The following is a 17,557-nucleotide window of genomic DNA, read 5'->3' on the forward strand; positions in this document are numbered from 1 at the left end:
CACCCCTGGTGTAGAGCCTGCCAGTTTAGCATTATGCAGGACAGTAGTAACCTGCCAAACTTACTAAAGAGGACAGATTCTGCCAGACCGACTGATGTAGTACAGGTTGATGTAGTACAGTGTAACACATTGTAACACATCATCCTTCCTCTCATCTTGGTATAAAAGCTATTGATCATACCTCTCTGATGGCTTTCTCTCCTAATCACAGTGTTTGTAGATTCCCCGGTAGTTACATTTACATTTACATTTCGTCATTTAGCAGACGCTTTTATCCAAAGCGACTTACAATTATTCAAACACCGACGGACGCAGCCGTCAGGAGCAATTAGGGGTTAAGTGTCTTGCTCAAGGACACTACAGCATGCTAGCAGGAGGAGCCTGGGATCGAACCAGCAACCTTTAGATTACTAGATGACCAGCTCTACCTCCTGAGCTACCACCCCCACCCCCATAGTTCTTACCAGATACCCACAATATCAATTCCCCGCCGTGCTTATAGTACCTTAAATTACAAATCAGGTTCTAAATAATGTAATCCCGTTAAAATTAATACCAGGGAGGGAATGGAATGAAGGGCACCGATCAGCCTACTTTAATGAGAATTGGTCTAATAAATATCAGATTACTCCCCTCCAAAGCATTGTTAGTTAATGATTTGATCAGAGACCGAAATCTCGATATGATGGGCCTATGTAAGACTTGGTTAAAGCCAAATGATTTCTTACCACTAAACAGAGCTTCTCTACCAAACTATGTTAGCTCCCATGTTGCACGTGCATCCAAGAAAGGTGGTGGCGTTGTCCTCTCATCATGTCATCTCTAAATCTAATCTTAACTTCAAACCTAAATTGAACTTTGACTTTAGAACATTTGAAGTTCTTGTTATGTGGTCCTCATCACCACTGCCCGTTTACCTCGTAGTGATCTACCCTCCTCCTGGCCCCTTCTCTAGCTTCTTAGACAAATTCTCTGACTTTGTTTCTGGTATGGCGATGCACACAGATAATATATTAATTATGGGTGACTTTAATATCCATGTGAACTCCCCGTCTGAACCCCTTAGCAGACCCCTTAACAGTGGTCATGTCTGACCACTATTTGATAACATTTTAAATCATAACTCACTTCCAATGTTCCGAGTATGACCAGAGCTATAGTAGCCGTAACATTAGTACCTTAACTACTACTGCGCTTGTTGACCAATTGCCCACAGCTGTTGCCTCCTTTCCATTTTATGAAGGTCCCACTGATAACCTTACAAACAAAGTAAATGCGGCCCTCCGGAAATGCTTTAGATACAGTGGCACCACTAAGAATAAAATCACGTGTGAAGAAACCAACCCCTTGGTTTACAGATGAAACACTAGTACTGAGGAAATACTGTAGGAAACTTGAGCATAAATGGCGTGCAACTAAGCTAGAAGTGTCCCGTCATGTATGGGTCAATAGTTTGCTGAAATGTTCTCTTTTGTTAGCCAAAACTAAGTATTTCTCCAGATTGATTTGTGTTAATAAAAAGAATCCTTTAATGTTATTTGATACGGTAGCTATGCTATCCCAACAACAGCCTATTCTCAACAGCTCCGTTTTCACAGGCGGGCTGATACATACTGTACATTCAAAAATCCCTTTTCTCCCGAAGACATCCCAGGGAAGATCCCTGTTCATCCCGAACACATTTTCTGTCGTCCCTGGGATGAGGGGACACCGTTAGTCTTGAGCGCTGCTCGGGTTGTCTGTCTCCGTGGATTGTCTGAACGCTATGCAGTCCAAGTGGTTGGCGCAAGTAGCTGAACGGGAATGGCTTTTGAGAGAGATGAAGCTTGGACTTATATACTGTACCTTTGGATGATGATGTCACAAAGCGGCCAGCTCCAGAAACTAATAAAATTATGACAATTTTTCACAAATTTCTGCTTGAAATGTAGATCAAGATTGATCAAACTCGAATGAAAAGACGTCTGAAACGTCCCGGTTCTAAGAGATTCCAACAATGTCTCTGCGTTCTGCCGAAAAACAGCAGAAAAACACAGAGAAGAAACATAAAAAAACACAGAGCATGATATACTTTGCATCTAATTCATAAAGAACAGGAACCATTTCAACAGTCACAATGTGAAAGTAAGTGTGTGTCGATGCTCCGGTCCCATTACGACAGCTGTTTCTATCTTCCCTTTGCATGAGCCAGTGTGTGTGTGTGTACTCACCCTCTGGTCTGTAGTGTGCAACTATAGTAACGGTCTGCCCTGCATTCTTCAGCGCTGCAGCAGCCTGCTCATGTGTCGCGCTGGACAGGTCCACCCCGTTCACCTGCGTGCACGCACGCGCACGCGCACACACACACACACACACACACACACACACACACACACACACACACACTTGGGATTAGATCCATGACCTGGATCAAAAGTAACCAATGCAAAGTGAAGTGACAAGGCCACACCTGCAGTTCATCACACCAGATCAATTAGTTCACGACAGACTAGTGAGTAGTACTCTATTTGTGTGTGTGAGTGTGAGAGAGACTTTGTGCATCACACTTGTGTTGAACCTTCACAAACCGACTCACCGACAAGATGCGGTCGCCCTTGCGGAGCTCCCCGCAGAGGTCGGCCGGCCCCCCAGCCAGGATGAAGGAGATGAAGATACCCTCTCCGTCCTCCCCTCCAACAATGTTGAAACCCAGCCCCGTGGAGCCCCGCTGGAGCACCACCCGTCTGGGATCCCTGATAAAACAGCACGCACATACAGTGTTTCAGGGTTTATTCAGAGTCCTGCCTGGTTGATGAGACACCGAACGGTTTGGAAAAACCCCCCCAAAAAAAACAAACATATTTGGGTTAAGGTTAAGGGGCAAGGGTACTAAAGAGTTCTGTCAGGTGTGTGTACTTTGTCACAATTCTACATGGCATCTGGCACGGTGGATAAGAGATGATAAGGCGGATTTGTTTGAACCATGCTGGTACTCTAAAGAAATAATTTTTAATTAAACCTGGTCCCACAGAGTATGACAAGGAGAAAATAACTTAAAATTACTAGCCATCCAGCATGGCGTCATAAGGATATACCTACTGTGGTGTGAGGATGATGTGGTTTGAGCAGCCACACCTGTCCTGGGTCTAGGTAATTGGGGCCCAGGAGCAACAGGTGAAACCCCCCATCCCCACACACACTCAGGAGAGGAGCTTTTGTCATGACACGTGTCCATCCGCTCCTGGGATTATTCCATCTAGGCACAGAGACACAGACGAAGGGGATTCAGACACAATTTTTTGTAGAGAGTGGGTCTCTACAAAAAATATGTGTCTGAAACCCCGTCGTCTGTGTCTCTGTGCCAGAGGTCCCTGAAAACGGCACTTGAGTGGCGTGCGGTAGGCCAAACTGCCACACCTACCTATATAAATAGTCCTTTCAGTCAAATAGGCGCCTCTGAATAGGCAGGAAACCTGTTTTCAATAGCTTGAAATTGAGCTGAAATTGTGCTTATAATTAGTAAGCCGGTGAAAAACATTAAAATACTCAGAAATGCAGAAAATACCGGAGGGGCCCTTGCTTCCTTCATTAAACTGACCAGCAGATGTCAGTATTACACTGTGGATGGTTTGATGGTGGGACGCGTGAACACATTCAGTATTTACAGTTTTACAATTTAATTTAGGGCTAGGAGAAGAGAAAAGCCAAAGAGAAGGTTTATGGATGTGGTGAGGCAGGACATGCAGGTGGTTGGTGTGAGGGAGGAAGATGCGCTGAACAGAAGGTATTGGAAGCAGATGATCTGCTGTGCGACCCCTAACGGGAGCAGCCGAAAGGAGAAGCAGAAGAAGAAGAATTTAATTTAGGGCTAAATCTTATACATGTTGCCTAATAAATAAATACATTTGACAAAAATACAAAGGTTGTACATATGGCAACGAAAACAATTTCATTCCCATCTGTCCCATTGGTGTGATACTGTAAACCAGGGAAGGTTGGGAGGTTAGTTTAGGAGTTTCTCTGACTTTCGAGATCTGCATTAAATGTTGTTCTCCCCTCAACGTTTCACTAAATACAGTAGAATACAGTGGAATCCCCCTCACTCAACAGGTCCCATATATATTTATTAAATAGTATTTAGTTATTAAGCTTCCACTGAGGACTCGTGTTGAAAGTTAGATGAGAATGAGCATTTGCAAGTCTATTCTTTTTATTCTTGTTGTTATTTGTGAACATGAACGGCATATCTTCAGAGAGTGGGAAAGGTATTAGGACTGTGAGCAAAAGATCAGTTTTTGCTAAAATGACTCAACAAAAGTCCATATTAAAAGCTAACAATCTGTTCTTTTGCTTCCAATTCATAGTTTGATATATAACTTTAATATATAACAATAAGATAACTTAAATTCATTATCCAATTATATTTACCCAACTGTTGAACCTCAATCAAAGAAAGAAAAGATTAATATTTTGAATCTGATCCTCCTTTGTTAAGAGTGTTCACACAAGGACCATTTGGCTCCTTTTCTTCAGTTTTTTTTTATGCACATAGACCAATATCCCTTTCAAGACAGTCTCTTCATTTATATAATATAATGTCCTTTATACCTCTACTATACTGTTGTGTTGTTTAAACTTGGTCCAGTTTTTATATCACTGAGTTAAAGCACTTTGGATGGCCCTCCATGTTTGAAAAGTGTTATATTATTATTTTTATTATTATTAGTATTATTACAATGTAGTTAATTACGTGCAATGGTGCATATAACTAATCTAATAACAGTGTAGGTTATTACAGGTCAGTTATTAGCTGTTGTATACATATGTTTTATCTTTTTTTATTCATGATGTACACAAATATCCAACTATATTAATTTGTGTTTTTCATCTCTATCTGGTATATAGAACACATTCTGTATATTCTGTATATATTGTATTTATGGCTTTTTTAAATAAAGCTTTTAGGCTGTTAAGCATTTTCTTTCTACACTGCTGTCTGTTTTCACAACAATGCAGCAACTATATCATGACAAATTCCTTGCATATGAAATTGTACTTGGCCCAATAAACACTTTCTGAACACTTTGATATTAATTAGCAAATATTGTCTCAGGGATTAAAATAAATAAATAAATAAATAAACCAATGTCTTTCTCCAATCATCTGTGTCTGCCTTCAATAACTGAGGACAAAGCCTTAATCTGGTAATTGTTTTCTGGAGAAAGAATGAAAGAGTGTTTGTCATCTATTTTTAGTTAAGTTGTTTAGTTGTGCCAGTGAGTGGGAAAGACAGAGAGATGGAGATAAAAGTGAGAGAGAGCGAGAGAGAGAGAGATGAAAAGAGAGCGAGAGAGAGGTACAAAGTTTGTTTGGAGATAAAGGGCAGACGTCAAAATGACAGTTCTGCACTCAATCTGAAGTTCATCCGATTTGATATAATCTAAAGGCCTTTAATTGGTGGACGGGGTCGTGACGGAACAAGTCATATTTTGTTAACGGCGGTGACGCCAGCTGAGTGACGAGGGATGATATCGGCTGTAATCCCTCCATTAAACTGGATTAAAGACACTACAGCAGCAATGTGTCTGTGTGTGTTTGTGTGTGTGACCTGAACCAAAATCCCCAAACGACACCCTCCCCTCCGCCATCTGCCTTCTCGCACCACACACAGACGGCGTGGAACAAGAAAATGGAAAAGGGAGTTTATTAGACGTATATTAGCCGGGGAAGGCGGGAGGGATTCACTGACGGTCCATTAAAATGAATGTATTACATATAAAAATATTTGGTAAAAATTGTCAGCAGAACTGGAACTCCGGTTAGCCTTCAATGGTGTCCTCTTTTCATACCAAGGGGGGACCTCTCCTCCAAATCAGAATCTGAATCTATCGGGCACAAGGAATTTGTCATGATATAGTTGGTGCATTGCAGGTCAATCAGACAGTAGCATTAAAAAGGAACGCTTAATAGACAAAAATAATAAATTAATAAAAATAAAAATAGGATATATACAGTTTATACAAAATATGGGCTATGCATCAGATAAAGATAAATTACAAAAAGGCTATGGCAGGGGTTAAGAGGCAGTCAGGATGTAAGCATTGACTGGGTATAAATATAAACATAAATACAACAGTATGGACACGGCATATAATGGATGAGTGAGTATAACTTATTACAGTGTTAATAAGTTATATGTTGTGTTAATAATAATAACAATAATAATAATAATAATAAATATAGCTGCAGGCAGCAATGCGCAGGGTCCAGGGTAGTCGGCCATTAGTTAAAGTCCAATCGGCGAGCGGGCCGATTGAAGCTGACAACAATCCATGGAGAGCCCGGTGTCCTGGCAATATCCGCCGGTATATTTTCTGAGAGCAGAAGTTCACTTGTAATGACCTGGTTACACTGTAATTCTATGATCAGAATATCTTGGTGGCTGTAGGTGGGATTCGCACGACTAAAGTTAACATTGGCGAACTGACATATAAAAAAAACACATAAAGAGCACTGCTCTGTCTGTGCTAGCGATGCAAGTGTACACTGGGCCCACAGTCCCAGCCCACAGTATCATGATGTTTGGGCCACAGTAACGGTAGGGTTTCAGTATCTCTATATTTGAGAAAAAATACATCACCCTTTAAACAATGATCTCTTATTTTAACCATAGGCAAATACAACTTTCTATTCAGGAAAATGGCAGCATGACTAACTAGGCCTGGTTTCTGTCTCTACTGCATGAAATCAAAGGGAGAAAAACAAGACATCTAAAAGTGCTTCTTAGCTTTGACAACCTGAAGGTGCTTTGCCTTCTCCATTCTAAATAAACAGGGAATAGAGCCTACTTGTATAGGCAACGTTCAATATAAAAAGACCATAAAGTGCAACATGCACTTAATATGTTTGCCAAAAATGGCAAACATATTGTTGTTGTTGTTGTTGTTGATGTTTTTATTATTATTGTTGTTAATACTGTTATTGTTAATATTATTAATTATTATTATTACAGACTAGGGATGCTCCCACCCCTTCAGGGCTGGACCCCTTATAATAATAATAACCTTCATTTGTATGGCACCTTTCATATATGACATGCAACTCAAAGTGCTTTGCATTAGGGGGGGACCAAGGTGACCTATTATGAAAAAAACACTTTTTCAGTGCTTGTGCGCATACCTTTTCGGTCTCTGAATGACCTACTAACACACAAACTGTGAAATAAGACAACTCAGTCAGTTTTTTTGTGAGCTGTCTATTCTAGAAAACGTGGTGAGACACACTGTTCAGATTTCCAGCCCCTTCCCACGTCAAGTGGGGCTTCAGTAGCATTGGAACCGCCCTCCATCAGAGAGTAACTCCACCCAGGGCTAGAGAAATAACACAAAGAATAACTAGTGCCATTGGGAATACCAGCACAAATCTTTCAAAAGAAAGAGGAATTAAGACCAAATGTCCCTGAAGAAACTGCAGACAATGGAAATGTGTGTTTCTTTCTCAAACAAAATGTGGTAGTTAGACTATAGGCTGCGGTACGCGATCTGCTGTGCGTTTCTTCAAACAAAACCAATAAAAATATTTTTTATCGTAGATGTATGCATTTTATTTATTCTATTTTCTGACTTTAACATGAAACAAAAAAATACATATGATGTGGAGTCCCAGTGCGGTGTCCCCCCACAAGCTTGCAGAACAACAACAAAATTCGGAACAAACTTTAAAATTAGGCCTTAGGCCGTAGATTGAATATGAGTAAAGATTCAGCAACTAGATTGCTTATTTCTCGCCCACAAATTTGTTCATAAGATTTCGGAAATCAGTGAAAGTTTACAGAGTAAATCCAAAAGAACACATATTTGAGTATTTTTCGAGCTTATAGAGCTTGTGCGTAATCACTGGGTGTCATGACATTTCACTGCATATATGTACGTATGTGTATGTATGTGACAAATAATCTCTTGAACTTGAAACAGGAAGTGAAGCTCAAACCCCATTGGCACACAGAACCCGGAACTTGTGCTCAACGGCCATTGGCTCAAAGAACTCGGGGCCTCAGGAGGGTGGCTCCTCCCACTTAAACAGAGCGTCAGGAACACGATGGATTTCGAGGCATGTTAGAATGGCTAGAATGCATAATCTTAGTGGTATTGTAAACAAAAAAACATTAAAAAAATGTTTTGGGGAGCTTAGAGACCTATATTAACTTGTGTAAAAAGGAGCACAATAGGTCCTCTTAAAAATAAGGCCATCAAATAGTAACAATAAAAGCAAAGCGAACAAGCAAAATGCATTTACAAAGTATAATTATAAAATAATTGAAATAAATTAAAAACAGGCTTTGAATAGGCTAATAAAAGTAGATATAACAAACTGCATTAAAGGAAAAAATCAAACTTTTCAAGCAAAATTAGCAAAAACTAGCAAAATTTTCAGATTTGGCATCAATTGAGACCATGAAGGATCACGATCGTTGCTCGATTTTACAGTCATGGCAGCAACAAACTTGTTAAATACAGCGATTGGAATTAACACATTGACAAATTCTTAATTTCCAGTTAATCTCTCTTAGATCGCTGTGAAACGTATATTTTCAAATCAAGGTCATCTTGAGTAAAATTTCAAATAAAGGACCTCAAATTAGTATTAATAAATGCGTCTTTGTCATTTCTAAACAGGCTCCGACACGCGGAGGCCCATTAGTAAGTGGGATAAGAAGCTACAGACCAGAGAAAATGACCTCTATGTGATGCTGAATCCCTCCTGCGCTTTAATTACTGGCACAATGTGGACAGCTGGCTCTTGTGACATCAAGATGAAATTTCTGACCAGTGTGTTATTCAACAGAAACACTGTCATAAAATCGAAGCGTACGCCTGTAAGTATAGTGGGGAAATGTGGACTCACCTGGTGATGTCGTCATCCCCCATCATACACCTGGGCAGTGGTGAGTATCTGGGCGTGGTCAAGGGGGCGGGGCTAACCGACTGACTTCCGCCCATGTAGTTTGGACTGACGTGGTTGTCCTGGTGGGAGGAGTATGCTGGAGGAACGAGACAGGATGAACCAATGTTACACCCTGTGATTTTTAAAGGGACAAAGCTCTCATGGGAAACCTTCTATATTGCCATCTTCAATGTTAATTTTCTGAATTTTTTACTATGACCTGAGTTATTCATAGATCGTTGCAAATTAAGAAATTAAGACATTGAGACATTACTTAACAATAAATGAAAAGATGTTCATGATACAAAGCAGCTTGTCAAATCTCTTCTGTATACAACATGTAAATTGTTTGTTTATGTTTTTAACTAAAAGAGGTCATGTGTCACACACATTTTGGGAAGCCTTTTTCAGCCCAAGGACCCCTTGGTGGATAGAGAAACAGAGCAGGGACCCCCCAGATTTTTTTAAATAAACTTTTGGGTTGCATTTTAAGCCTGGCCAGTAATAACATTTATAAAGCCTTATCCACCTATTTATATACTGTTATGATGCTTACAGTTCCTGTGTGTTTTTATTTTACATTTTGATTTATTTCCATTAGTTTAGTTCTGTTAATAGACAAGTCACGCAGCAAAGAATTTATTCAATATTATTTTCCTGTCTAAGTAAATTTTTTACAAAAGTAATTTTGACAAAATTGGCAGAAAAAATTGGCAGAGCCCTTGCAGTACCTCCGTGGTACTGCAAGTACCACGCAGTACCTCCGTGGTAGGGGTCGGCGACCGCCAGTTGAAGACCACTGGTTTAAGAGTAATTCAAGGGAGGTAACGTGTTAGTTGTAGTCCAAGACGGTGAAGAGTCCAACAGTTTGGATGAATGTGCCATTTAGAGAGGTGAACTATTAAATATAGTTTGGTAAAGTGAGCTATGGACCCATTTTACAGAAGGCATTTTGACATGCCATGCAATCCACACCTGAAGCCAGTTACATTAATTGTTGGTCGGCTTGATTTAGTTGTTTTCCTGTAATAGCATGAAGCTAATAATTCCGGGACAAAGAAATATCTCAATGTCCCACAGAGCCACAATGAATGTAATTAACTTCAGCTAGGTTTAACCAACTACACACTTGACACAAGACACAACTCGGTGATGCCTCACGCATTTCGAGAGGTACTCTATTAGACACAGTTTGGTAACACGTTACATTTGGAGAGGTGATGAAAGGGCTCTAATCAACACCAAATTACATCAGTGAGGTAATCAGAAGGTTACGTAAAAAATGGAACGCTCTCCAAGTGACGTGACCATTATGATTGTATTTATTACACCGATCTGTGGAACATTTGAGTGTGATTGGTCAATAGTTCAAATCAGCGGTCAATTATTTCAGAATAATGACGGGTGTCTGTTAATAATGTCACTGGAAACCACTTCTCCCTGCCTATATTAATCTCTCTTGTTTCATGCGGCCTCAGTGCTAATGCTGACACAAGCTAGCGGCGAGATCTCGTGAAGAGATGAATGTGTCCAATTCCACATTAATATCGGTGAACAGGTTAGGTAAGTTAATTTTTTTCGTAATAGTTTGTTGCGTTGTTGTAGTGTTGCAGCGCCAACGCACTATATAAAATCATTTCAAATCGATATTCGATCTCAATGTATTATTTTACTAAGTGGCCATATAATAAACAAACTGAACATACAGCACATAAGTAAAGACATCAGTGTCGTTAAACTATAGCACACACAACCTTTAATCAAGTCCTGATTACATGACATCAGACAAAAAGAGGTTGTTCCAGAATGACGTCAAGCCCTGATTATGGGGTGATTAAAGTACGCAATGTGAGTGGGGGCGAATGACATCACGGCGATCGGGAATTCGACCCTCATCTTCCATCCACACCAGGCACTGCGTACAGGTGGTCGATGTTACAATCATTTCTGTTAAATGTCAGCCCTCAACCTCTGCAACGACCTTGACCTTGCCGCTATTTACAACCATGTCAGGTCCCATGTCAGTCTTTCATCATCGCTGACACTAACCCAGACATACCCGTGAAGACTCACACCTTGTCCTTTTTTAGATTTCAGATCAAGGTGGAAAATAATTGACTCCCCCCCCCTGGTAAACACTACTATGACACTGTGACATGACAAAGATAATCATTTGTCTTCGGTCCTACTCTCTTCATTCAATGTATTTTCATTCCGACTCCAACAGTATAGAAGAGTAGAAAGGTTCTGAATATGGCCATATTTTTCACTCACAGTTGGTAACGTCAGGTGGGGGAAAGCTGTCGTTAATGAAGAGGGTGCCATGTTTGGCTACGCGGAGATAAACCACATCAGGAGTGGATTTGAGGGCAGCCACAGCCTCTTCGTGCGTCACTTCCTCCAGACAGGAGCTGTTTACCTGGAGACGAAAAGACGCAGGTGGAATTATGGACTCACAATACACCGTGATCGATCATCTCAAGCCCATATTTGGAAAAAATAAAAATAAAATAAAAAGATTTGCCTACAGCCAGAAGTTTGTCCCCTATCTGTAGCCGCCCGTCTTTGTGCGCTGTGCCTCCCTCGATGATCTTCGTCACGTAGATGCTGTTGTCACCAGGCACATGTTGGTTCCCAACCCCCCCTGCTATACTGAAACCCAGGCCTGGGAGACGGACAGGGAGAGAGAGAGAGAGAGACAACAATCATTATTGGGGTCATTACTCAGAAAAGGTAATATTACACATTACTTAAAAAAAGTAATGTTTAATCTAACTTAATTACTCCCTATAGAAAGTAATTAGTTACACTACTCGTTACATTACCTTTTCGTTACTCTGCGTTACTCCTGAGATGCATTGTCACGTAATTGCCACACAGTTGGGTCCCCAGGGGTGGTGTAGACCACCCCCGGCGGCCTAAAGGTGCCGCTTGGGTACCGCATGGGACTCCGCAGTGGGCCGCTTCCGCGATCACCTCACTGCTACAGGACCCATTTGGGCGATGGATGTTCAGCATGGTGCCTTCCTTCCATGCATTGTTTTCAGACTTCGAGAGTTATGTTATTAAGTTCGATTGTAAAGTTTTAAATGTTGTATGCAAGTGTTATGCATGATTGTTTAGTGTTGTCAAATTGTGAGTAATCGTTTCTGTTTAGGTTGTCAGTGTGTTGGGGAAATAGGTACTGAAACCATGATGGACATTGCTGATTGGTCACCCTATTGGTCATTTTCATGCTAAGTCTTCAGCTCTCAGTTTGGTTAGCCAATAAAGAGACTATTTAAGCAAACTTTGTCTTACTTCACCGATCGCCACAAAACATACAGAGAATCCTTCCTCTATTAGTTAGATATAGAACATATGTAGGCTAATGAAAATTATGAGCAACAACATACTTGTTTGATTAGTAACTGTAATGTGATAACTAAAGGGAGGAAGTGTTCCCATTACGCACAGTGTTTTGTTTCATTTCATAACCGAACTGAGCAGCACGGTGGAGCGCAGCTCATGGGCACCCATGATGGTGCGCGTCGGTGTACCGCGACCTCATAATTTGGTTTTATAAATGGGAAAGGTTTTTGAACATACTGTCCAGGGAAATGACGTTGCTAAACGTCTCCTCTCACTCCGTCAGGGTTCACGCAGTGTAGCCGAATTCTCAGTGCAATTTAGAACTGTAGCTGCTGACTCGGTGCGGAAGGATGCGTCACTTCTGGGGATATTTTCCAATGTGCTTAGTGAACTGTCAAGGATGAGTTGGCTGCACGTGATGTGTCTGTTACGATACAAGTTGATCGGATGCGTAAAACGACATAGAAATGTTTTTGTAAAGAGTTAAATCAATTTTAATGTGTTATATATGAGTTGACATTGTACCAGACATCTAGAGCTGCTGCTGGATTTGCTTGTTGATCAAGACCTGTTTTAAATCTAAGGAACAAACACGCTGTGTGTGTGTGGGGGGGGTTCAAGTTCATTGTTATAATGTGCATAAGTTCATTTGATTGGAGGGGAGGTGTCCAGGATAGTGTAGAAGGAGAGGAGAGAGGGAAGTGAGGAGAGCGCTGGGTGCGAGTTGAATGAGAGAAAGTGAAGAGAAGTTTGTGATAAAAAGGGACATGGTCATCCCAGGTTTTTATTTTCTGACGGGGCACCTTAACCTCTGGGGTAGTTTTAGTCTTGCGGCAGGCAATAAAACTGGCTTTGGCTTTACACGGAGGTTCCGTCTGCATCTCCTTCATTGTGTCTGTCTGGTCGACCCTGCCACGGTGTGAACATTAAGTGGCACGGTGGCGCAGTGCATTGCACTGCTGCCTCACAGCAAGAAGGTCCTGGGTTCGATTCCCGCCTGGGGCGCTGTTGGCACCGTGCTCCGGCGGGTTATCTCCCAAATAGGAGCCTTTCTGTGTGGAGTTTGCATGTTCTCCCCGTGCTCACATGGGGTTTCCTCCACCTCACGTCAGTAAGGACCCCCACCAAAAACATGCACCCATCATTGTCTGACCAGCGATGGACATTTATCACCTGGTCCCCGGGCTCGTCCACGTATGCTGCCCACTGCTCCTGGCTGTGCCCCCGGAGGAAGGACAAGCCAAGGATGGGTCAAAAGCAGAGAATCCATTTCACCGGCCACTATCAAAAGCATGTGTGTGTGTGTGCAAGCGTGTGTTGCGTGATAAATAAAGACTCTTTCTTCTTTCTTTTCTTCTTCTTCTTCACATGCCACAGTATTATAAAACTGTGTGTTGAAAAATATTTAAATCGCTGTTGTTTCCAATGCTCCTCTCTCTACAACAACATCGACGCGTCACTTGAAAACAAACCTGCGTGCCGTGCCCGTATGCTGTGCCAACACGTTCAATTGACTTCTACTGTTAGTCTCGGCGCTTTAATTTCCCTGGCCACCAAATTAGATAATCGCCTCCGTGAGCGTGAGTCGTCAACCACCTCTGTCCACAGCTCGCTCCTTCCCTCCATCTCTCACATGAGCAGGTCGGGGCCGTTTCCCAGTCTCCAGTGCTTTCCCCAGCCCTAAATTTTTTCCTCCCCCAGGAGAGGAACCCATGTAGCTAGGTCGGGCTCACCTCTCCTCAGCTGAACGTCGCAAAAGAATGTAGGCTAGGGAGTGCCTCATCTGTGGGCTAACCGGCCACTTCCTTGCCATCTGTCCCCATCGGCCGAAAGGGGGAGGCTCACCAGTAATAGTACGGGTTCTGGTGAGCCCCCCGATCTCGGTTGCAGCTTGGGGCCATGATTTGCTGGAACCAAAAGTCCCTGCCACCATCAGCCTTAGGAAACTCCGGAGCTGACGTGAACCTCCTGGACATAAATCTTGCCACCTAGGCCTGCATCACCGGTGAACCTTTGACAGTTCCCCTAAAAGCCACGGCTCTCAATGGCAAACTCCTGGTCCATGTCACTCACTGCAACACACTACACACTAACATAGACTGGTCTGCTGGCAAAATTGTCAGTTGGAGCGCCTTCTGTCGCTCAGTATGCCTGCAGTCCGTCCTTGCACCTACAGAGGCTGCTGTTCCCCCAATTACCTCGGAGTCCCCTGACCTATCAGCTGTCCCAGCTGCTTATCAGGGCTTATGTACAGTTTTCCGTTTACAGTTATGTACAGCCATCAATCTCCTCCCCGGAGCTTCCCTGCCTTCCAACTATCTGTTTAACCTGTATCCTTTGGAGAGAGAGGCTACTTCCAGGTGCGCCGTAGTCTAGACGCGACAGCAATGGCTCTGCATTCAACTCGTAGTTTTGTGTTTATTATTATTTGTATTGTTCTTATTTTTGCACGCAGTGCACTGTCACTCTTACAATATGAACGACAAGCACTCCTGGACGTCCATTCGACACTTAATACAGACTTTTTCGCAACTTACCAGAGTACGTGGTGCGATCCCTTTGTCCTGCCGCTGCTGTGTTTACCAATACGCCGGCAGAGGAGAAAGAGAAGAGGCAAACATGCCGGAATTCTATGCAGATCTCGGACGAGATACTGCAACCTGCCGCGACTGAGCATTTTACTGGAAAATGTTCAATCCCTGGACAATAAAATGGACGAACTACACGCACAGATTATTTTCCACCGGGACGTTGCGAACTGCTGTGTGCTGGCGTTCATTTTCCATCTACCGGCACGACAGAACCACGGGGTCAGGTAAACGGAGAGGCTGTGGGGTTTGCATTATGGTTAACTCTCGCTGGGGTTCGGATATATCAGTACTTTTAAAACACTGCTCTCCGGACCTGGAGCTCTTAACTATAAAAGTCCGTCCCTTCTACCACCCGCGGGAATTCAGCTCCGCTATAATCACGGAAAGTTTTGCCTAAATATCACCAGCATGCCAACTTTCCTGCCAGGGGTGATCAGACTCTCGACCGTTGTTATTCACAAGTACGGGACAGCTACAAACCCCTCCCCCGCCCTGCCTTTGGTAAGGTGGCTCACACCTCCATTCTTCTCCTACCAACCTACAGACAACAATTAAAGCAAGGAAAACCGGTTTGTCGAACAGTCCAACGCTGGAGTGAGGAATCCACTGCCACTCTCCAGGACTGTTTCGAAACCATGGCCTGGCAGATGTTCTGTGTTGTAGCTGATGGGGACATCGATGTATACACAGACTCTGTCTCAGCCTACATCTCCAAGTGCATTGATGACGTCGTCCCCAGAGTCAAGGTCAGGACTTTCCCCAACCAGAAGCCCTGGGTTAATGGTGATGTCCGTGCTAAGCTCAGAGCACGGTCCTTTGCCTATAGCTCCGGGGACATGGAGGCCTTGAGGAAGTCCAGATATGATCTTCGGGAAAGCCATCAGAGATGCCAAAAGGGCCTACAGGGACAAGCTGGAGTCGGACTACCACAGTTCCGACCTCAGACGCATGTGGTGTGGATTGCGCACCATCACAGACTATAAAGGGAGTGATGCCCAGCCAGCCGCCTCTCTTACCGATGAGCTCAACACCATCCATGCACGGTTTGAGGTGAGCAACACCATCCCCGCTACACGCTAGCGGAGGACCAGGATGACTGCACTCTGTTCCTGTCTACGGCTGACGTGGGGACAGCTCTTGAAAGAGTAAACCCTCGGAAGTCTCTAGGGCCTGATGGCATTCCAGGCCATGTCCTCAGAGCGTGCGCCGACCAGATGGCGGAGGTTCACCTCCATATTCAACTTCTCCCTGATCCAGTCTACAGTCCCCACCTGCTTCAAACAGACAACCATTTACCGGTACCAAAGAAACAACCCATCACCTGCCTGAATGACTATCACCCCGTAGCACTGACCTCTACCATCATGAAGTGCTTTGAGTGGCTAGTCAGAACCCACATCTGCTCCTCCCTTCTTGACACCCTGGACCCCCTTCAATTTGCATATCGCCCGAACACCACCCTCTCCCACCTGGACAAGAGCAACACATACGTGAGGATGCTGGTTGTAGATTACAGCTCAGCATTCAACACAATTGTACCCGCTAAGCTTGTTCTCAAGCTCAGGATCCTGGGTCTTAACACCTCCCTCTGTAACAGGATCTTGGACTTCCAGACGCAACCTCTCTCTCAATGTCTGCAAGACTAAAGAGATGATTGTGGACTATAGGAAACGACAGCGGGGGGGCACGCTCCCATCCACATCGACGGAGCTGAAGTGGAGAGAGTCTCCTGCTTCAAGTTCCTCGGTGTGTCCATCAGTGATGACCTCTCCTGATCCAGGCAATCGGACGCGGCAATAAAAACTGCCTAAAAGCGCCTATTCTTCCTGAGAAGAATCAAGAAGTTTGGCATGTCTGTCAGGACTCTCACCAGCTTCTACCAATCCACCATTGAGAGCATTCTCACTGGCTGCATCACCGCCTGGTACGGCAGCTGCTCCGCTGCTGATCGCAAGGCTCTCCAGAGGGTGGTGAAGACAGCAGAGCGCATCATTGGTTGCCACCTCCCCTCCGTGCAAGGCATCTACCGCACACGATGCCTTGGGAAAGCATGGAAAATCATAAAGGACTACAGCCACCCAGGCTACGGACTGTTCACGCTGCTGTCATCTGGTAAACGTTACCAGAGCATCCGGGCACGGACTACCAGACTCACAAACAGTTTTTACCCTCAGGCCATCAGGCTTCTCAACCTGCAACATCTGTAGTCACCTATGTAAATTAAATGTACATCACCACAACTACATGTACATATCTACCGACACTCCTTTACTTAATATTTATATCCATATCTTGTGCAATAGACTGACCTATTTCTGTTGGAACTGCTACAATGTTCCAATTATTTTAGTTTCTGTTTTAGGATTATTTTTCTTATTTTCATTTTATGTACATACACTGTGACCTCTTGCCCGTATTTGTAACATTGACTCTTACTCTTTTTTTTTAAATTTGATATTCGACTCTTATTTTATTTAAAAAATATATATATATTTTATCTTTTTATGCCCACTACGCAGTTGTTGCCTGTCATGCCCCAAGAATTTCATTTTACCGAATGACCTTGTGTTGTACTGTACACTTGACAAATAAAACACTTTGAACTTTGGAGAAAGACATCCAGGGTTCTTTGGCCGCTGGAATCATTCAGCCATCTTCGTCGCAAGTTGGTGCAGGGTGGGTATTTCTTTGTT

General features: G+C 43.2%; 1 protein-coding gene across 1 annotated transcript in view; it reads right to left on the reverse strand.

The window, feature by feature from the left end:
* The window catches only part of LOC307228553 (discs large homolog 1-like protein), a gene marked incomplete at both ends in the record, with an annotated part of 127,746 nt that overhangs the window by 52,338 nt on the left and 57,851 nt on the right, over nt 1-17,557 (reverse strand). Inside the window, 5 exons of the mRNA XM_079998244.1 lie at nt 2,211-2,313; nt 2,576-2,732; nt 8,884-9,019; nt 11,197-11,341; nt 11,451-11,587. Coding sequence (XP_079854370.1) covers nt 2,211-2,313; nt 2,576-2,732; nt 8,884-9,019; nt 11,197-11,341; nt 11,451-11,587 — 678 coding nt within the window. The remainder of the gene's footprint in view (nt 1-2,210; nt 2,314-2,575; nt 2,733-8,883; nt 9,020-11,196; nt 11,342-11,450; nt 11,588-17,557) is intronic.

Source organism: Zeus faber, assembly GCF_960531495.2.
Source record: "Zeus faber genome assembly, chromosome: 1".
Lineage (NCBI taxonomy): Eukaryota > Metazoa > Chordata > Actinopteri > Zeiformes > Zeidae > Zeus > Zeus faber.